This window comes from Larus michahellis, chromosome 4 (assembly GCF_964199755.1).
Source record: "Larus michahellis chromosome 4, bLarMic1.1, whole genome shotgun sequence".
Lineage (NCBI taxonomy): Eukaryota > Metazoa > Chordata > Aves > Charadriiformes > Laridae > Larus > Larus michahellis.
In genome coordinates, this window is record NC_133899.1 from 42,058,734 (window position 1) to 42,081,174 (window position 22,441).

Here is a 22,441-nt window from a genome sequence, read left to right on the forward strand (position 1 = left end):
ACGGACATAGGCTTATCTGGGCGCCAGGACAGCGGTAGGAGGCCCGCGCTCCCCTCGACCTACTCCCGAGTCACCGTGAGGGCCCCACGGCCTGGGCCGCGGCCTAAGGTGTAGCCAGGGCCTAAGCTGAGCCGCTGCCCCCGCCGCCATTTTAGAGAGGCGCCCCCGCGGCGGGCGGGACGGCAAGGGACAGCCCTCCGCGCCCGGCGGGCCCCGCCTCCCGCACCCTGCCGGCCAATGAGAGGGGAAGAAATGCTCAGCGCAGCCAGTGAGACTCAAGCGTGGCGATACGGGTGACCAATAAACAGCCCGCTCCGTGATTTCGGCTCCGCCCGTCAACGGTCGTCCGTGAACGGGCCAATGAGAGCCTGCGGGCGGGCCGCGAGTGGCCAATGAGCGTTGGCGGGTGAGATTTGAAAGTGAGGCGAGGCGGGCAACGCTGAGGAGACTGTAGCGTTGGTGCAGGTATGGCGGGGTCGGGGGACTTGGGGGGGCCGGTGGGGGTGGGAACGGTCCCGGTAACGGTCCCGGTAACGGTCCCCGGGGTCTGGTCCTGGCAGCGTTGGCGGAGAAGGGACCGAGGGTCCAGCCCTGTGGCGGCCCTTCAGAGCCGCCATGGGAAGCAGGGAGCTGGAAGGTGGGGTTCAGCTTATCGTGACCCCCGGCCCACGTCTCGAAACCACTGAGTCGAGGCCTTGGTCAGTCCCTAAACTCGACGGGTTCCCGCTTTAAAAATAGCGATGTTTGCAGATCCTGCTCTACTTTGTCGTTATTTGGTCAAAAATGCTAACCGAGCACCTAATTGTTTGTCCATGTTATTCCTTTAGTTCTTGTGGTATTGCTGGTCAAAAGAGGTTATTTTCCCTCACTGTTCTCTTATAAAAAACAATCCTATAAATTTTCATTGTTAATTTTGGTAGTATATGTTAGCCAGTCCCAAGTCTTTAATTTAACTCCTTTGTCCCTTTCCTACTACTCGTCTTTACTTGAATTTATGCTAATTTAAGTTCCAGTTAATCCTCTAGACTCCTGTTTGGGCAAGGCACTCCTCAGAAACCATAATCTGGAAAGAAAAGGACACGGGTATTTTTGTCCTAAAAAGATGTTTAGGATATTGAGCATGCCATACGTTTTTAATGAGCCCAAAGAGATGTGGGCTATGAGTTAATAACAGCTTTGTAGAAAGCTCTCTCTGTATCTCTGCTTACGTTATATTTGCCTTCATGTTTTAGATCAATTCTGCTGCAGGATTACTTGCTGAAAGGTAGATCACTTGCTCTTGAGGCTTATTCATGGGAGAAGGCCTTAAGTGAACTTATACTACAGTAACTAGGAAAATATTGTTCGAAGTAGAAGGTAGAGCATAAAAATCCTTTAAATGTGTTACATTTTTATCAGTGTTTAAGGCAAATGCAGCTTTCTGTAAGCTCGTCTCATAAATAACAGTGGGTATAGGATAAGTTACCTTCTGTCAAGGCACTGAATAAAAAATTGCGCATGCACTCTGAAAGGACTGTGGCTGTATTTAAAGAACATGGCTAAGGTAAATTTAGGGTCCTGCAAGTCCGCAAAGGGTGGGTGTAGACACTTGATGCTAGCTGCTGCTTTTAGGAAGGATTTTCATCCACTGGGCTCAAAAAGCCCGCTTCTTCTAGGAGGTAGGTAACAGAGATATATTCCCACTAACTTTTCTTCATGGCTTTCTGTAATACTGTGGGAATTACTAGCAAGATCAGTTCAAAGATGGTTATTGGAGATGCTCATGAATTTACCTTCCTTAACGGCTTAAATGTAAAGCAAGGTAAATATGACCTATGAACTACGGTAAAGTTAGTCTAATCCTTTGCAATCATTATTAACTGGTACCTTTAATCCATTTCTGAAAGCTTAAAAGTGAGATGCAGGATGAAAGGCGAGATGTTCACAAATCAGGTGATGCTGACATGCACCACCTATTCCAGGATTCTGTGGAGAGCCCCTGTCTCTGATTTGAGTGCTTCAAGCAGAGTTTAGCTTTTTATTCCCATTTGCTCACTTACACTTCCATGGATGACTTAGCTCTCCTGCAGCACTGAACGTATTGGGGAAAAAAGAAGTGAAATACACCCATTTTGATTTCTGACTCATGTTGTCTCCAGTGTCTATTCCAGGCACTTCCAGATGGCTGTGCAGGTACTGTTGGTGCTGTGCAAATTACTCAGTACATGAATACTGCCATGAACTGGCACACAAGGGGCTGCCACTGACAGCAGTGGTGGTATCTGAACAGACTTCTTCTGTATTCCTTCTTACAGCGTCTCAGATTGTCTCCTTGCTTGCTTTTTCCATAAGTATATACAGTTTAAGAGTACATTGGTATTTATTTCTGTGCTCTTACTGTTTATTTTGGTACTCTTTTTCTTCTGACATTCGGAATTTTCAGTTAGGCTTCTGGTGGTGGTTTTGGCTTTTGGTAGCAAATGGAGGCGGAGGGAATTGACTTTAAGAAATCCTGTACAGCCGTAATCAAGGCTGATCTTTTCAGTCCAGTTCACTGATGATTCCAGTAGCTTGATCAAAACTTGCTGTCTTGAAATTAAGAATCTCAGTAAATGACCAATTTACTGGTCGATGAATAACTGTTGACTATTCGTTTTAGTTCTATCACCCTCTTTACTGTAAAGCTGTTTCCTATAAGTAATGGAAGATGAGATTTCTAGAAGACTCTGTTTGAGATGGCAGAGTAAGACCAATTCCAAGAACTGCTCCTGACCTCTCGCCTGAAAGAAAGCATGAAAACCCTTGACAAGACAGGCTTCAGCAGGATGCAGGGGAGGGAGCTTTTGACATTGCTGTTAGCACAGCAGGTACAGCCCAACTGACGTTTGCATTCAGTCTTCCTCAGGTTAAAAAAAGTACAGAGAAATCCTGCTTGAAATAAACGCTATTGTATTGCAGTTGCATCCTGGAAACTTGGTTGGGAAGCGGTGCCAAGTACTCTGATGCATGACAAAAATGCCTTGCCATCAGATAGGGTATAATCTAAATGCTCAGTGGCAAGGTTGCTTCCAAGTATTGTCCTACAACCTTGTCATTTACTTGCTTGTCTCCTTAACATGAAAAACATCTGCGTTGAAAACAGACCAGCGGGACAGTCTCTGGCAGTGACACAGTGTCCTTTACTTAATTCTGTGTCAGACTCCTTGACCATTAACAAACAAACTAGTCCCTTGAATGCATAAAATAAATAATGAAGACTCTACTGAAATTGTCATTTGTGTTTTCTCTGGTACACATACAGAAATGAAGAACCTAGGGCTTTCTTCGTTCCTAGCATGTAAATCCTAATGAAAAGGGCAAACCAAAACATGACAGATTTTTTCCTAATCATGATGATTTTTGTCTAGGGTCATCAAGATGGCTGCAACTTCCCAGTTTGCCAGTCGATACAAAAAGGATTTGAGTACAGAAACCCTCAGAGCAAAAGTTGCTCGCAGAAAATCAGTGCTTCAAAAGGAGAACAGACACAAGTTGTTCGAAAAGGGCAGACAGTTTGGACTGGCAGATGTCAATGTTCAGCGCCCAAAAGAGAGGGGAATTTCTCAGCTAAATGAGACAAGTGAAACGTGCTCTCAAGAGAACAGCAGGGTGAAACAGAGTAAGTAAAGACTGATTATAAAGCCTTCTTTTTAATTGTTAAAAATGTCTTTAAACATTATCAAAGGAACCTATTTGTGGTCAATGTCTTAATTTGAAGAAAAGGTTTAAGGTTTAAAAAGCAATGATTACCTGTTCTAAATGTTAAGAAAATCCAGAAAATAGTCTTACTACAGCTTTATCCTCCTTATTGCTCCAGTGGTAAGAATGAGGCTTTGCTCTGATTTGTCTGCAGCAGCTAAAGGAAAAAATGCGTTTTGCTATTAATATTCAACAGGAAGTCTCTTAATGATTGCGTTGTCGTTCAAGAAGTGAAAAACCCTGATTTAAAAATCTCCTCTAACATATAACTGGTGTCTGTCATGTGCTTAAAATATGTTTAGAAATGGGTAATTGTATATTATAATTGAGTATATATAATTATAAATGGCTAAATGCATGGTATGATTTTATTTTAAAAATTGCTGGTTTTTGACAACTTACCTTTCCTCACAGAAAATAAGCCCTGCATATATACTGAATTCTGCCTCCCTGGCCCTCCTGGATTCTTATGGCCTAGGGAATTAAGTTAGTCTTTTAAAAATGTGAAAAGGTTTCTTTAGAAATATTTTCACCTTCAGTATTTTGATAGCAGATGACCATTGGAGGAAGGAGGTCAATCCATATGTAATCATGTCAAATATGAAATTTAAGAAATTTATATCTTGATTATCTTCAATAAATTTTAACTTTAAGTAGATACTAATTTTTCAGATAGACACATAATTCAAGTTTGGCATCATCTTAAGGTTTTATTCTTTCATATAACTTCTGCCTCCTTTATTTTCAGCCTGAGGCAGACTTTGGTATCTAAAGCTGACCTAGACTTTGGCTTTCAATGACATTACATGTGATTGAATAGAGAAACTGATACAAATACACTAAATAAGTAGTTAAAGTGCTAACTTTAGTATTAGTAACCTTGCAGGAACAGCCTGTACAATGTAAAATGGATATGAATTTACAGTATCCCTCAAGTGCAGATTTGGGGAGATGTATTTGCCAGTTGAAATTTGCCAGTTGAATACTCTTTTAGTGGGAAGGATTAAAACAACTAAGAGAATTTAAGCTTTTAGCAAGCTAATAGATCACACATATTTGCATTGTAAGAATTTAATTGAAACTTGGAGGCACAGATTCCACGCGGTCTTCTGCTCTTTGACTTAGCATGTTGCTCTTCTATCTTCAAAAAGTTTTTTGAAATTTTCCAACTTGCTTATTCTTGTCTGAAAAGTATCTTAAAGATTTTATAACATGTTTGTCTGCCATCTTTGCTTCAGAACAACCTACAAATGCAGCCACCAAGAGCATGAATGAACGCAAGGAAATGCTCCAGCGCTATAAAGAAGAAAAGGAACTTCGAAAACTGAGAGAGCAGAGAGAGAAAGCAAAAAAGGGTGTGTTTAAAGTTGGCTTATATAGACCAACTGCGCCTGGATTTCTTTCACTTGTACCTGAAGAACCAGCGATAGTGAAGCCAAGAGAGAAGGTAATAAGAGTAATATTAAATATTGGAATGTAGTATATGATATTAAAATTTCTGCTTGTATACAAAATTATGTGTATGTTATGCTAAATTAACCGTTTATTTTGTAAATACTTTATAAATATTTATTTTATAATAAGGAACAATAAGGGAGTAATTTAACTCATTTTTTAAAAAACAAAGCTGGAAATGGTACTAGTGATATGTTGATTTTTGTATTTATGACTATATTCTCAGTTCAAAAAATGGAATGATTCAGCCGCAAATGAAACAGCTAAGTTATTTTAGAACTGGTATCTTGTTCCTTTTTAGTACACTTGACTTTGAAAGTTTTTCAAATTACACATTTGACGCATTTTGCACAGGCATGTTGCTTTTCACACTTAGGATTCTTGCCCACTCTTAACAGTGATTGTGAGGGGAAAGGAGTATGTTGACTCTTGTTTCCTTGGGGATGTTTCCAGGCAGCTCCTGCTTACTCTGGGAGGATTACTCGATCAAAGGCCAAGAACCAAGAAGAAAAAACTGTGATACCAACTGCATTGAAGCACTCTACGGTTTGTTCTTTATATAAACTTCAGCAAATAAATTTAGAGAAAAGGATGCAATCATCCTTCAGACCATAACTCAGGATTGTACGCTTATAAGTTGAGTGCTGCCTCAAAGGAGGTTTTGCTGGTGAGAAAGACAAATTAGATGAGAAAAGCTTTCAGCAAGCTAATAGACCTTATTATGCTCGTTTGAGCATTGTTCTGAGCTGAACTACAGAGACTTTGATTAGGTCAGTACAAACTGAAAAAAGTGCACAGCTCTTCTGGATCAGTTTTTCAGTACAAAATGTTGTAGTCAGCAAGGACTGCAAATCAGAGTAGAGGTAGTAGTGAGATTGAATCTTACGTGCTTTGGTTTTGGCTTGGAGGAACTTGAATGCAGAAAATCTGTCATGAATGCAGATTATAAAGAGTCAGTTCCTTCTTCACTCAAAAATCTCTTCAGTGTTGGTGTGTTTTTACTGTGAATCTTGGCAGTCCCTTCTGCTATTACTTGTATAAAAAAGTAGTTTTTTTTGAGGAATTTCACCAGCAATAATCTGTAAAAGCTATATTTTGAATCTAGCAATCTTGCCTCATGAAACTTGAATGCGTTTGAGGGATTTTCAGTCATAACTTTACAAAGGGACAACTACGTTAATATTCTGAAAAATGATTATTACAACATGTAATATGTACTAAGATGCGGCAGTAGTTGGCACCTAGTTTCATAATAAACTGAAACTGTTTCTTAAATATTTTTCTTCGTTCTTCTGACAAATTTTTAGCTGGATAATGCATGTTCACACACGTCTAAAATGAGCTATTTAATTTACCCTTAATTTCTCTTTTTAAAGCCCTCTGTGCCAAATTATTTGACCATTTGTTTTACTGGAGCCTAAGATAGAAAGATGAGAAAAGAAATTAGGCGGCTGCTTTTCTGGAAATGTGATATTTCACAAAAAATGTTCTTCTTTTTTAGGTCTCTGCCAACGGGCATGGTGTGCGCTCTACACAAGCAGGACGTAAACAGATGAGTACAGACAAAGCGGCTGAAAACAAGAAAGGTATGAAAGTAGTACATCTAAATCTGTGTTTTGCTGAGTCAGTAGTTGTGACATTATGGGAGGGAAGCAAGGAACATCTTTGAGAGAGATCCACAGTAAATTTTTGGGTGTACGAAATAAGGAGTTCTTAGGATGGCCATTCCTACCGACTATGACAAGGGCAGCAGCTGACAGATTATCAAGTGTGTGTCTCTGAGTGTGTTGCGTGTACTTGTTGCCACTGTGGGCTGGGAAAAGAATGCAGGATACTTAATGCTGTCCTGGTTACTGGTTATTCACCCTAGGAGAGGGGAAAAGAAAAAGGTCAGTAGGTAGAATTACATGGCTGATGCTTCAGCATTTGGAGCTGTGCAGAGCTTCCTGTATGTCTCTAAGAAGAATATCACATATAGTAGCTGCTGCTGTTACAGAAGAGCAAATGCTTCACCTGGAAAGATGAAGAATAGCTGATATAAGTAAAATATGAATTTTCCTTGGTATTGTGGGTAACATGGAACATAGCTGTAATATTTTCAGTGAAGCCTTTCTTCTGTCTTACCAGCAGACATGCTATTATCTGTGGTTTCTAAATAAAACTGCTTCTGTAATTCAGCATTGAAAAAGGTCTGGAAAAGGATAGCCTTCTGGTAAAGCACATCAGCATATATATTTAATGTGTGAGATAGGACACCGAACTTCTGATTCACACTAATGCAACTGAGTAAATGTGTGATTGTCTTCTTTATAAATGACAGGCACAATCTTTTGTTTTCATATTTTACAACAGCCCCTTTTGTATCTTCGATGTGACAATTACATATGTTTCTTAAGAAAACAAAACAAAAAAAAATCCCAACCCATGACACCTTTGTTTAAGGGAGTAGAATACCTTTGATTAGAAATTCTTCCTGATAGCACAGTGAGATCCATGCCTGAAGTAGATACAGCTAAGTCATGTGAAATACTGATATTAATGCAAGATATTCAGTAATTTACAGTGAAATGACTCTCGCATTGTTAACTTAATTAAATCAGCAAGCAGTAGACCTTAATTTAAATAAATTTCAGTCATGCCTTTAACGAATACTTAAAAGATCTATTATCGGTGTTTGATGTAACAATTAAAACTTTTTTTTAAATTATCATCCACTAGACTTGATAATGGTTTTTGCTGAATCAAGAATACACATTGTATGTATTTAAACACTAGTATAAATGTGTTAGGGAAGTGAATGTTTGGATAAATCAAATGTTATAGTTATTTATCTAGTAATTTTTTTCCCAACCTGTCAAGCTGCAATTCTGTAGAAGCTACAATGACATTAAAAACGCAAATGGTGTTAACAGTAACTAGATTTCAAGTAGATATAGAAAGGGAGGTGTGAAATAAAGAGCTCCGGTTAAATTTTTTTTCTGTGCAGGAGAATGCTATCATTCAGTACTAAAACGAGTACTAAAATACAAAGATGAAAGTCATTAAGATGGGTAATACATCTTAACCTGATTTTATAAAATACCTCAGGTGGGATTCTATTAAGAATACTTTATTAGATTACATTAAATTCAGACCTTAGAATACTTTAATTTAATGACCAGGGCATCACTTTCTTGTACAGATGGTTTGCTTAAGCTTCCAACTGAGCAAATAACCACGGCAAGTTATTACTCCAGAAAGCTTCATCATGTAAAATAGGGAGGATGTTGACTCTGATTGCAGGGGACATTGAGAAAGGTTCCTTACGCTTTGTACATGACATCGAGCACACTGGTGCCTTGATAGTACTAGGTCCTGGAGGTACTACTGTACAACAAAACCATCTTTAATCAAGATCCTTCAGAGCATTGCCTTGACACCAGGGCTGAGCTGTTCTGTTCGTATTTAGCACTGCTTGCACTGAACTGATAAAAAAACCAACACATTAATTCTGGCGAACTAATCCAACTAATAATTTTTAGTGCACTTTTCTGATTTCGACCAAACATAAACTTTCAATTATGTCATCTGAATGCAGATTCTTATTAAGCTTTGAAATCTCTGGAATTAACATTTCTTGCAGTGTTGCAGCCTGCTGTCCAGACAACCTCAAATGCAAGAATCACCAGAGCAGCCTCCTCTGCTGCGAGGCAGATGCTGAAAACCACAGCTGCTGCAGTTACTACTGGTAAGGGAGGCAGTGAATACAGTCCTGCTTGTGTAGCTCAAGCCTGATATGTAGGTATTTGGAACAGTGTGCTGTAAAGAGATACCATCTAGTACTGGCTAAGCGAGGACTGGAAACAACATATGTATGTTTATATGCTGCTGTTAGACTCACTGTTAAATGATACACTAAGACAGTTCTGTTGTCTTTAGGATCTTGCTTATATCTCAGGCACTCTGTTGTGCTGTAGAGATACAGCTTCTTCTAACTGTCTTAGAACACTACATTCTGCTGTGTAACCACCTCCTCTGGATAGATAGACCATATGGTAAATCATGCCAAATTGTCATGTAAGGAAAGGACTAAATACTACATCACTTAGACTCTCATCTGGAACTCTATTCCAATATTTAAATCAAGATATTGAAACCAACGTTGGACAGTTTCCCATAAAATCCATCAGTGTGGAGCATCAATATCCATATAGTAATTATAAACTGAAAGAACAAAACCTGAGAGCTGGTAAAGATTTGCCACGTTGGTGTATCGCTGTTTAAGGACATAAGATTATTAAGCCTGTGATCAGGAACAGATACCTCTGGAAGAGATGAGAGCCCATGTTCTTCATCCACGTTTCTCTGTTTACTAGAATAGGGGAACATGATGGGTACTGAAGGGGAAATTTTTAATATATATTTTTGCTCTCAGGATATTCTGTAGAACGTTTTGGAGTGTCTCTTGTATTATAGGTGAGAGAATTTAACCCCTAGTCTGAAAGCACAGCTGTGTTAGTATTGGTTTCAACTCACCCATAGAAATCCTATGCCATATAGAAATTAAAAATCTGAACTCAAATTGGCTTGACAGTTATCTTGTCAGCCTTTAAGGAAATAAGATGACTTTTATTTTTAGTGTATGACAACATCTAAAGACTAATGACTTAATCTGTTTTCTTGGTGATACATCTCTTAAACGATGTTAAATCCTAGGCCAGGTTTTCTTTTGAATTAACTTTTGCAATTAGTTGTCTGCCCTCTAGCCACCTCCCACTCAAAACCAAAACAGTCTCTCCCTGTCTTTAACCGCTGGACTTTTATAGCAATCTTTTGGTGAAAGACTGTCTTAATCAGATGCCTCTTTGACCTTTGGGAGTTTCTCTTATTCTAGGTAACCAGTCACAGAGAAAGACAGCAAATGCAGGAAAGCAGAAGCAAGCAGTCAAACCTGACATCACGGAGGTAGGTCATTTAATGGTCGAAATGGAAAAATAATAAAAAAAAGGCCTGCTTAGTTTGCTGTTTTTATCTCGTGTTTGTAAATTTTGTGCAGTTCATTACTTTTTGAAACATACTCTGAATGTGTCCTTTTCCTGCTGGGATAGAGATATGAGAGTCTAGAAGCTAAGAAATAAATGGCATTTTTAGGTTTTGAACCACCAAAAAATAAAGCTGGAAATGTTATTCTATCTGCAAGGTAGATGTGATTTATGGGAATTAAAGGCAGTCATTGTGGTTCTTAGCGTCACTGCTATAACAAAACTTTTCTACCTCTATATAGAGACAGCAGCATGTGAATTCCTCACAGTCCTCCAATCCAGGTTCCCAAACAATTTGCATGTGCCTTCATGCGCTGACAGTCCTGTGCAAAAATCATCAATGATATTTCTCTTTCTTTGCACTCTACTATTCTCTCTCACCTCATGTTTCCCTCATCCCTTCCATCTCCATTCCTGTTTCCGTAATTGCAGCTGTGCTCTAGTAGTCACTTAAAACTGGTGCAATGGTGCACAACACTAACAGGAGGTAAGAGACACTTTATCTTTGCTTAGGTAAGTACCTCTTCATAGGCAGGAGTTGCTTTGTGCTGCCAGTTGGCAAACTCTTGCTGTAACCTCAGTCATCTCATTACAAGAAGTGTGTTAAAAGTTGAATTCAAGGCTTGCATTCCAAGCAGAGATATCTAAACTATAACAAGACTTTCAGTGGACTGAAGATGCATATTTTCTGGAAAAACATTCTAGGCTGTTTTGGCTGGTTTGAGCTAACAATATCTCAGTTACAGGTATCTCGAACTTCTACAGAACGTGTATCTAGTCATTCATCTCATAGGAATGTGGACTTAATGTATTGATTAACTTTTTCTCCTCTTTGAACGACATTCTGTGGTCCTAACTGCACTTGTATTCTTGTCTCGGGCTGCATTCCTCAGTTATCAGCTTATTTTAGCTTGTTCTTCTGTCTTTGGATTACAGTATGTGTATAAACTGTGGATTATTCATCTGGCCTAGTTGGATTTGGAGCTTGTAACTCTGCTCTTATCCCCTTAAAGCGTTTTTTTCTAGTAGTGTGAGCAAGCATTTGCTGATTTTAATTACTTTTTTGGTAGGTGAGGTGTTCTACTACTTTAGCTCCTTCAGTGGGTTGTTGCATTCTTTATAGTGAAGTGCTCTCCCTGTTGCTACAATGGCTTGCAGGTGTCAAAACCAGTTGGGCTTATTGGTAAATCATGACTTCTGAACATGTATACTATTGTAGAAAGCAACTTACCTGAAACTGTTCCCTTCCTGATGGCTTTCAGAGAGTCATGCTGTAATTCAGCCCATGCCTAATCGCAAATGTTTTACTGATTTGGTAACATAGCGTTTGTTTTGTCTATTTGTGCTGTTATAGGTAATTCCTTCTAAACATGAAGTGGATAAAAATGCTCAACTGGATCCAGTGATGGAAGATTCCACATCTGATTCTAAACATTCAGTTTTAGTAGAACTTCAGCAGGACCAAACCTCAGTGGAAGACAAAACCAATTCTGCTTTAGGGAGACCCAGAACACGCTCTTTTGCACCTCAAAACTTTGTGTTTCAGCCATTAAGTGGATTAGCGACCTACAAAGTTACACCCATGACTCCTTCTAGGGCAAATGCATTTTTGACACCTGATGCCTTCTGGGATTTTTCGAAATCTCCAGTGTAAGATTCTTTCTTCTAATAGCCTAAAATGCAAGTGAACCTCTCTGTCATGATAGAGAAAAACATCATCTTTCTATAGAGAGATGCCCTGTGTAACAAACTCTTGTGATGTTGAAACACCAGATCATTGTGGTTGTTACCATTGCTTAATCAAATGTGGACTTAATATAACAGCGAAGAAAGCTATATGATCTATAATCCTGTCTATGCTTTAAAGTAAAGCAGCTCCAGATATCAGGGACTTGTGGCATATATATCTATACACAGATTTATTAATTTTAATAGGAATTGCTTGCATTATCTAGTGTTGAATGTAAGATAGCCTACCAAATGGGGCATTTCTGTATATCTGGCTGTATTTGATGTCAGTTTCTCAATGTATCTTAACTCTTAATGTGTTTTTTTGTTTGTTTCCAGAAATGTAATTGAGAAACCCAATGAAACTAAGGCACAAGAGCTTAATTTAAAAAGTCAGGTTTCACCTGCTGGTAAAGATATTCAAGAACAGCAAACCACTACAAGTTTGAAAGGAGAAAAAGGTAGGAAGTTCACATCTAGTTTATTGTTCTAATGTTTTTAGTTTTCACCAGATTCTGAACAAATGCCTTTCATATTTTTCAGCAAGTGAATCAGATGAGAAAACTTCCATTCAGAGATCAAGTGAAACAATTCCTGTCTCTACAGATACAACAGCACTGGAAACGAAGTCAGATGATATAGGAGAGAAAGAGCATGATGTGCCCTATTTCAGGTTTATGTTCATTTGTTTCATTCAGAGGTCCTTAACACGAGTTAAGAGACATCTTGTAAAGATTAACTGACGATGGTTGGTGTCTGGCAGCAGTGACCTGAGTAGGCACACATTCCTATCTTCCCTTTTGTATTGTTAGTGCAAGTAAAGAATATACAATTTTGGAGACTAACACCTTATTCTAAGCAACACAAGCTTGAAAGCAGTAGAAAAGAAATTACATGTTGGGTAGTCAGCAAACTAACAGTCTCATGGCTTCTCCTCAAAGACAGTGTACCTTCTCTGAAAGCAAAAGGATAGTAATAATTTACAGTCACAAGCAGTGACAGCAGTTAGAATATTCTCCAAAAACATATTTTTTCACTCTTCCTTTATGTTTAGAAATATTGTTCGGTCTGAGACAGAGAGGCTGATGTCTCAGTGCCTCCAGTGGGATGGAAAATTCAAGCTGGACATTCCAGAGGATGGTAAGACTGAACTGTAATAGGCACTAGAAGGGGTGTTATGGTAACTGAAGGGGGCAGAGGGAAGTAGGTGTATCTGAATATATTTGCAAAATAGCACTGTCTACAGCACTTATTAAAAATTGTATTAGATAAAGGTTGGAGTTGTGTCTGCCTGAAGACAAAAAGGCATGCTTTATCTCCTAATACTAAAACTTAAGTGTAGTACTTGACATGATAGTGCTTGACACTGAAGTGAACAAAGTGCATCTTGAAATAGTTTTTCTGTTGTCAGTTTTAAGTGTTTTTACATGTATGCACTTTAAACAAGCTGATTTTAAAAAATAAAATTAGATTTTAGCATAGAATAAGTGTCCTTAGCTGGGAAAATTAAGATCAGTCATCAGTGCTTATCTTAAAGACTTAAAGAGGCAGTAGCACTTATTTTTTTGAAAGCAAGTTTAGAGCAGTTCAATGGATAGCTGTTCTCCATCTGAATTGTATTGCACATCTGCAATAGATGAACATAGTTCAATCAATAAATAAATTCCAGACTCTCCAAATACTTATTTAAATCAATTGTGAAATGATGGATTATTCAAAGATGTACTTTCTTTATTGTTTTCTTGTTGCTATCAGCTAAAGATCTTATTCGCACCACAATTGGTCAGACAAGACTGCTCATAGCAGAAAGGTTTAAGCAGTTTGAAGGACTGGTGGATAATTGTGAATTTAAACGGGGTGAAAAAGAAACGACATGTGCAGACTTAGATGGATTTTGGGACATGGTTAATTTTCAGGTATGTACTTGCATATTAACCTACTAGAATAAAGTTGATGGGGCTATTTACAAGCAATGGATTGAAACTTTTCTGTTTTTCGAATATTCAACGTCTGATTTTTTTTACATAAAAAATTCAGGTCCCTGTTTAACACTTTCTGATACTGAATAGTACCAGCTGGTATACTACAATTTGTAATTGGTGGATGCGTTCATCTGTTGTGTCTTCTTGTGTTCTCTGCATCTTGTTTTTCTCTGGAATGAAGGCATGTAGCCACGTCTTATTTTGGTTTGGAGTTGGGGATACAGTCACGATGTCTACCTGGACCAAAAGCTGGGAGCTTTTGGAAAATTCCTGGAGCTCACCTGAAAAGTAGAGGTTCCATGCTTCAGTATGAGAATAATGCAGAAACTACAATAACCTTATGTAGGGGTGAGCTTAGATGGTAGAAAACCTTCGTCTCCCTTTCTCTGTTGATGCTTCCATTGGTTTCAGAATGAAATATAATATTCTAAATTATCAAAATAGCTCTCAACAGTATTTGTAAATCAGGATTCAGCAAAAGGACTTATAACTAGTTAAATCACATACAAAGATCGATTTATTGTTAAAGCCCTAGTCATAGGTCTATAATTCCCTCCATAAAGCGTAAGGATTTGACCAGCTTATACATCAGAGATATTTGAGGGGAACTTTGCTAGAACCAGTAACTTGAAAAACAGGGTTTACCTATGCTTACCTGGGAGCAGCTCCTAGTTTCTCCTGAGCATCCCCACCTTTTCCTTTAGATAAACTTGTAGTAGCAGAATTGGTAACTCTGCCCCTTTTTGCATTTGTTTTTTGTTTGTGTCCTCTGAGTTTCAGGGAGGATGGAAAGGACTTGTCACTCCAGTGACTGGTCTGCTGTGCGTAATGAAGCCTTCTGTGGCCTTACCAGTAAACGAGGCAAGACTCCCCATTACAAACCCTAAGGAGAGCTGTTGTATTGAGTGTCAGTCAGGGAGGAGGCAATGCTGCACAGCTAGTTTGTCCCGAACGAGCACAGACTGCATCAGGAAGCTGTTGAGGCCAGCAGTTTAAAAGAGCAAACAAGCTTGCACGACGTGTTTCCTACATAATGGAAGACACGTGCTTTTTTTGCATAAAGACTATTACGCAATGTGTTCTTTTGCATTCCTGAAATGCAACCGTTGTCAAAGTGCTTAAGTTCAGCACAAGAACCAGCTCCTTCATTTTAGATGTTAAATCTTACCGAATGATTTGGTACCTCCCCTACTAACCTTTAAACTACAGAAATGAGACCAGCCTTGTCATCTAATCCAAAGCTTGTGTATGTTAGTGTAACCTTCATCTCAACTGTATGAGAATGTTTAGTGCTCAATATCCGTTGAAATATCTAAATGCATAGCTCTGCTTAAATTTAGTACTTGATTTTATGAAACACTGTTCTATTGTGAATTTGGTAAGTCTTCAAAATTAAACCTGTACTTTTCTGGGATTTCCAATAGATAGAAGATGTGAATAAAAAATTTGATAATCTGAAGAAGCTTCAAGACAATGAGTGGCAACCACTTGATGTCCCAAGCAAAGCAATTGTCAAGGTATGAATAGCCCCTAAAGCCTGTCTGCTAAGGCATCTAGATGAAACAGTGTGTTGAGATATCGAAAATAGTAAGCTGCTATTGCAGTAATGAATACTCTTCTTAAGCACCAATTCCTTCTAAAGCCCCACTCATCTGGCTTCTTTAGATGTTAATGTTTAAATGTTCAGCGAAATTCCTCTCAATATACACCCTTCTGCCTTGCCTCTCCCAAGTGCGCTTGTATTAGTTGGTTTTTGTAATGTTAGTTACCTCTTTTGGCTGGAAAGATTAGAACTAAGAATTAACAATGACTCTTTTGGAGTCATTGGACTCTTTGCTAGTAAGGCAAGTTTGTTAAATGTAGGAGAGATGCTTACCTGTCAGATGTAGAATATTTTCACTGGGCCACTGCTGTTGGAAAAGGAAACTACACAGGAGTTTGGCAGTGACTGCCAGTTTTGAGCCTTGAGTGCTAAACTATAATGGTGTCCCATTAAGACAGAATCATGGGTAGCATTAAACTACTAATTCTCTAAGCATAATGGGTCTGACACTATCCAAAAGAAATTATTGCTTATTTTAAAATAAGCTTTAATGTAAGCTATGTTATCTACTCTTGGGTTTGGAATATAGAATTGCTTCCAATGACTGAGTATCAAGTCATATTCGCATTGCCTAAACTCCTCTCAGTTCCTCAAGGCTGTTCAACTAATCATAAAAACGATATGAAGGTCAGTAAGAAACTCCACGCACAGGAAACTGGAGGGAATGTAGTCTGTGTGAGCTGCCCATAAATGTCAGAACCCTACAGATGGTCCAAGACACAGAGTTTCCTTTGAAAAACTGAATGCCAGGGGAGATTTCACTGGCTGACTGGCGTCTGTCCTGTGGTTACTTTATCTGCCTGCCACTAGGAGTCCCTGTATCCCACTATTTAAAACATTAACTGTATTTGTTAGAAAAAAGCTGTACTGAGTATTTCTGAGCTGCAGACTTAATATGAAAAATCCTTAATATGGTCATAACAGACTAACCTTAATAGCTGAGTGGTAGTCCAAGAGATTCTGGAGATGAAGGGAGACCTTGTCTCCAGCATGTCTCTTGCCTGTTGCTGTCTCTGTGCGTGGCCAGCAGCGGCATTGATGTTCCTGTGCAGCTGCATCTGTCCAAAGCTTCCAGATGCGACCGAGACTTTCTTAAATTTCAGAAAAAGACTATTTCAAATGGAGTGTCTAAACCAAAGCTGGGAGCAGCTGGAAGAACTGCTGCCCGAAGCCGGCTTGCTGCTATAAAAGCAGCTATGAGGGATAAAATGAAGCATGACGGAGATGACGATTGTACACATCAGGAGAAACTGCCAGAAGTAGAAAAAGTGGTTTTTGACGCAGGATTTTTCAGAATTGAAAGCCCTGTGAAAACTTTTGCAGGTGGGTGAAGCTTAATCATGATTTCTGTGATCTGAAAGCATTGAAAAGAGTTTAACCAATCTCAATGAGGAGGGGAATTATGCTGTTTATATGGATACACCTCCAGTACTGGACACGATTAATATTTCAACTAGTGGTTAATTACATCAGGGATCCAAAGTAAACTGTTCTACGTGAATGTACTGATTTGAATGATAATGGCAACATGAAATCTCTGCTTAGAGAGGTAAAAGCGGCTGGTTCATGTTTTTTCAGCGTGTGTTTAACAATGAAGTTTTAATCTGACTGTTCCCAGGCTTAGCTGGCAAACATGCTCAATGTCAGCGCAGGCTGATGGCCTCTGCTTGTAAGACAGGAACTGGGATTTTATGTTTTGGGTTTTTTTTTAAACTAAATCTCTTGCAGTGCTGTCTTCAAAGCTGCAAATAAAGTCGACCTGTAATCTGTATTCGTGTTCAACAAGTTTGTAACGTAATTTCAGTCTACTGTAAAAGCTGTTTATTAGGGTTTTTTTGACCAGACGTTCAAAATAAAACTTTATTTTCAGTACCTATCTTATTGCAATCTATGTGAAGCCAGTATTTCCACTAATCCTTGATTCTTTGGGAGCCATTCTGGTTCTCTCCCATTTCTAGCTCATAATTTGACTTTGAATTTCCCAGTTTATTTTTTTGTGTAGATCTCTTTCTTCATCACAATACTAGCAGTTTTTTCATGTCTCATGTTGTTAGAGGAGACCTTCTGAAAAGCTTTGAGCAAGACTGGGCTTAAGCAAGCGCTAGCAGAGAATCTTTTGTAAGAATTGATTCTGAATCTGTGTCCTTTTAATTCTATTAAAATTATCTGATGTGAAAGATGGAAATTAATGACAGCTTTCACCAGCTGGACTTTTTAATAAGAACAGCAAGACTCGCTATTCCAGGTTCTTTGTGAAGGGATAGTCATTACTAAATTACTTAGCTTAAATTGATGTACTCTTGTGACCTTTTTTGAAATTCGTCTTGCAGTGTATATAAGATTTCAATATAATATTTGTATAATGATCCAGCAAGCAGAAAGCAATAGTGTTCCTAGCTAGAATCCAAACAAACTGTTTATTTCATCTTCTGGAAACTGCTGTAGTAATGAAATATTAAACACACTTTTTCAGGCTTGCTTTCAAAGACACCTCACAGATCTTCCCAGCGGACTTCTGAAAAACTGGCAACTCCAAAATCATCCAGTAGAGCTTTGGTTCAGAGCACGCCTTCTATGCTTCGTAACCCTGAGGATGCAACTGTGAAACAAACACCAGTGCTCAAAGGCTTCCACCCAGCACAAAATTTGAAAATGCACCAATTTCCCACTGAAAAAACTCCCCCACCGGAAGAACTCCCTGGTGTTTTTCTTGAACAAAGGTAGACACGTTAAGGCAGCTTTTAATTCACTTTGTACAAATAATTTGATAGTTTTAACTGAAAGAATTAATACCCATTAAACATACCTTCCAATTTGACAGTGATAAAGGTTGCAAAGTCCTTGTGTCTTTTCCTTCCCTCAAGCAAATATTAAGAGCTTTGCCCAAATGTAATTTTGCTGCAGGGGTAGAAGTTTATTTTTTACCCAGAAAACGATGTAGCTGACCAGTGCCAAACAAGCAAGATTGCAGAACAAATTGTACGATCAGTTGGCTAAGTCGGAAGATGATTGAAGGTGATTGAGAAGAATGAAAACATTTTGGTTTCTCTTCCAGCATGTCTGTAGAACACCACAGTCCTGTTGCTGGCACAGCAGAGGGAACTAAGGTAATTCATGCGTAGTTCATTTATGTGCTTTAAATATTTTATTTATTATTAACAAAAAAAAGTTCTTTTTATTAGCCCCAGACACTTGGATTTCTGATAAAATCCCCATTGTGGTATCTTCTGTATTCCTCAGGCTGGTCATTTTTCCTTCTCCGTATAAACATAGATAGGGACTGCTGCGGTTTGGGGACCTCGTCCAGCTCTTTGGGAGCTATCTTTTGTTGGCTGCTGTATGAGGACACTTGTCGCTTGGGCAAACAATGGTCCTTTAAAGTCCACTACCTGTTTTCTGGTGTGAATTTTTTTAAAATGCTTTTGCATTTGGGGACCATGACTAAAGGCAACAGTAGTATTTAGCAGGAGGGCCCAGAGAGCTGCCATAGCAGCGCATTGGGCTGTTAAAGCTGTTTAAAGGTATAGCAAGAGCAGAGTGTAACTAATACTTGTATTGGAGTTCAGGAATTCATGCCCGGAAACCTCTGAGGACTTGGTGACACTCCTATCTTTGAGCAGCCTTAAAAAAACAGGAATGCGGCCTGTTTAGTTTAGAATAGTCTTGATGATTCTACGATTACATGAAACTGCTACTCAGTGAAAGCTTGTGCTTCGCAGTTAATCGTCCTTTAGTGCCTTTCATTGGAAATGGAGTATCTTAATTTTATTTGTTGCTGCTTGGGTCTGTGCATGACTACGGCAGTCGTTTCCTCCCTCCACCTCCCTGTATAATAATATATATTAAGATAATAATAATAATCTTGGTTACTAAATTGTTCTCACACCTTTTACTTCATCCTTTCCCTGTCAAATGAGAAATTGCTTGTAGCTGATGTTGCTCTCTGGGGGACAACTATGGTAATCTTTAACTTTCAGTATTGCTGATAGGTTTTCCTTGAGGTAAAGTCTCACTAGAGAAAATCCTCAGAATGTTTTTTTGGTACTTTAAGTTCAAAATCTTCTGTCACGTGGAAGGACTTCCTTTATACTCTCTAAGAGATTATCAAGCTTTCAAGGGTGGTTGGGAAATACTTAATGCGAAATGGATCACTGTGTTAAGCTGCAAGCCTTGCCCTGCCGGTCCTTTGTGCAGTGTCTGGAGTTAAAAGCCCATCTCTCCTGAATTGTCTATAAAAACTGCAGATGAGATGTATGGACTTGGTTTGACATAACATAATAATTTTACCGCAGACCAAATAGAAAAGAAGAAACTTCCTAATGTCATAGGTGCTGCCTCATGTCCGTCTGATTTCACTGATGCTTTCTTTTTGCCTCTCTGGGAAGCAAATGTAGCTACCGCAGACATCTTGGCTTCTCAGAGGACTAGGAACAGTTAAAATTCCTCTTTTTCAGGTGCTGGAAAATTCTAGCAGTGAATTAAAAGTAATGGATGGCATGGAAGAGATGGAATTGTCTGCTGCAGAACAAGAAGGACAAGATATTGTCATGCGCAGTCCGGAGAAGGAGACTGGCACAGAGACTGACTTTGCTGAGTCTGGAGAGCCAAAAATACATCAAACAGGTGCATACCGTAAAGCTGCTTCGTATATTTTGGGTGGGATTGCTGGGGCCTTAAGATTATTCTAAAGTTTTATGATAGTCTAAATAGTAGTCTTATGAAATCACCGTCACTGTAGCTTGGTTGATCGATGTATGCTGTTGGCAACACCTGCTTTACCTGTAGGACATGTTGCACATGAGCAAACAGCGCCCCCCAGATTTTTCTGTATAGTTTCTGTGGCATATGTGAAGGAGAAAAGCTAATATAAAAGGCTTGAAGTAGAAGGAAATACAGACAGTTTAGGGTTTGGGTTTTTTTTCAGTAAATGCAGAAAGCAATACTGGTTTTTTCAGCTTTGGCAGCATCAGACTAGCTTTTTTTAAAAAAAATGAAATATTATTTTTCAGATGTTTCATGTGGTGATTTGACATCCATTGGCCGAAATCCTTTTGATATGGTAAGTTGACCTTCAGGTTTGTTTGACTAAGACAATCTGCACGTTACAGTACTGTTAACCTTTCCTACAGAATCAGTTACTGCACAGAGTAAATTAAACTCTAAGATGTTATCAAGCCAGTTCATACAACTCACTCTAAATCCAAGCCCTGATTCCTGTTTCCCTGCTCGGGCTCACACTGTCGTTCCTTATTGCACTTGATGAGTGTGGGATCAATCAAGACATTTGTAACAGAACAATATCTGATTCCTACCAGACTGATCCTTTAAACTATGTTTCTGGTGAATTTCCCTGTAAATATTTACTAACATAATGAATGGCCTGGCCTTTTGCTTCTGCTTTCTTCTTGGAGTTTTCCAGGTCTGTCCCATCCCTTTTTTTCTTATAGCTTTATCTTTTAGAGCTGGAAGTAAGATTCACCAGGGAAAAGCAGGCGTGCAAAACCTTTCAAATTGTTAAAAGAATTTGGGTGTACAGTTTCCTTGGTCTCATGTGGAAAATCCTCTTTAAAATATGGATTATTGCTTGAAATGGACCACATACTCACTTCTTATTTTATGTTTGGAAATAAACTTGCAAAATTTCCCTGAGGAAAGTCATGGTGCTTAGAGTGGTACGTGATTTTGAACTGTGGCTGCTGCTTTGAAACAGTATTGTATATAAGCGAGCACATCTTAATATATTTACTACATCTGCTGAATCTCTGCCTCATCTGCCTGACGGATCGCTCGGTGCTTTGCTTATTCTAAAGCTGCGATGCCTCCACAGTGCTGAGTGAGAGGCAAGAGAACAACACACTTCTCCTGGCCCTTGTCAAAACTAGCATTTTCTGCTAGCTTTTGTCTCGTGATGTTTCCGTGGCCTCTGAAGCAGGCAGGCACCTGACATACGTGAGCAGTGGCCTGACAGTAATTGCTGTCGGTCCGGTGTTTATACAGATGTCATTAGGGAAAGGGGAATTTGCTACTAGCTTATTTCGTGTGTCATTGCAGAGCGGGTGATTGTTCCTCGAACGCTCACTTCCTACTCTGATCTCTCCAACAGCCGATGCTGGATGCTGAGCCTCTTCCCTTCACTCCGGTCAGGAGCCAAGCCCAGAAGTTCGCAGCAGCCGAAGCGCTCAGTGACCTGATTGTGTTTTCTCCCCTTTCTCCCTCTGGGGAAAAATGAAAAGTGACTTGAAATTTAAAACGTGTAAACTATATTAACAAAAAAAACCCCGCAGAGATTATCTGGAATACGGTCTGTTACCCTTGAACTGTGTTCTGAGTGCGTGAATACCTGTAATGTTTTGTAGTGGAGCTTATTAAAATATTTTGTAATGTTTTATGGTGCGGTCATTATGCACTGCAAGTACCGCTGTATATTAGTAGCAGAGCGTTTGTTGGTTTTACCTGCTGTATCCAGTGATTGCATATTCTTACTGCAACCGGAGATATTTTTATTTTTGTATCATTTCATATATTTCTTGTCTACTTCAAGTTATAAAACTATTAATCTTTGAGCTTTTCTGTCCTGTTCTTACCTCATGAATTATTATAATAATAATAATAAGATGCCTATCAGACTAGCTGTACCTGTGCCTTATTTCTGATGTGAGGGTGCCTTCTTGGGGGGCCTGTTGCAGGCCCACCCCCCCACCCCCCCCCCCCCCGAAGCACTCTTTCATGCTCCATCACTGTTGGGGGGGGCCTGTTGCAGGCCGGGGCTCCTGTATTCTGTGCATTCACAACTCTGCCTGAGCCACAGGAGGGTTCGGTCCGTGTAATTCTTCCCTGTGGGAATCCTGCTGATGTTTAATAACCACTTGCTTTGTAATAGTAGGAACTATCTCAGAACAGGGATTTCAAAATCAGATAACATCTTTTCCTGGCAG

The 22,441-nt window shown here is 39.2% G+C and overlaps 1 protein-coding gene across 1 annotated transcript; it reads left to right on the forward strand.

Moving 5' to 3' along the window:
- Positions 1–339: 339 nt before the first annotated feature.
- On the forward strand, positions 340–22,133 carry DLGAP5 (DLG associated protein 5). The gene is made up of 19 exons (XM_074582418.1): positions 340–465; positions 3,387–3,637; positions 4,956–5,164; positions 5,626–5,718; positions 6,674–6,758; positions 8,795–8,899; positions 10,046–10,116; positions 11,548–11,843; positions 12,261–12,382; positions 12,465–12,594; positions 12,976–13,061; positions 13,677–13,837; positions 15,328–15,420; positions 16,610–16,829; positions 17,980–18,226; positions 18,562–18,613; positions 19,961–20,129; positions 20,516–20,565; positions 21,610–22,133. Exons 2-19 carry the CDS (start codon positions 3,397–3,399, stop codon positions 21,733–21,735), a joined length of 2,556 nt encoding a protein of 851 aa, XP_074438519.1. The 5' UTR covers positions 340–465; positions 3,387–3,396; the 3' UTR covers positions 21,736–22,133.
- The last annotated feature ends 308 nt before the right edge of the window (positions 22,134–22,441 follow it).

Excerpts from the sequence above, each read along its gene's own strand:
- DLGAP5 (XM_074582418.1), top strand. The coding sequence starts at position 3,397 with ATGGCTGCAACTTCCCAGTTTGCCAGTCGATACAAAAAGGATTTGAGT. Across the intron at positions 5,165-5,625 it reads TAGTGAAGCCAAGAGAGAAG|GCAGCTCCTGCTTACTCTGG; the intron begins GTAATAAGAGTA and ends GGATGTTTCCAG. Across the intron at positions 12,383-12,464 it reads AAGTTTGAAAGGAGAAAAAG|CAAGTGAATCAGATGAGAAA; the intron begins GTAGGAAGTTCA and ends CATATTTTTCAG.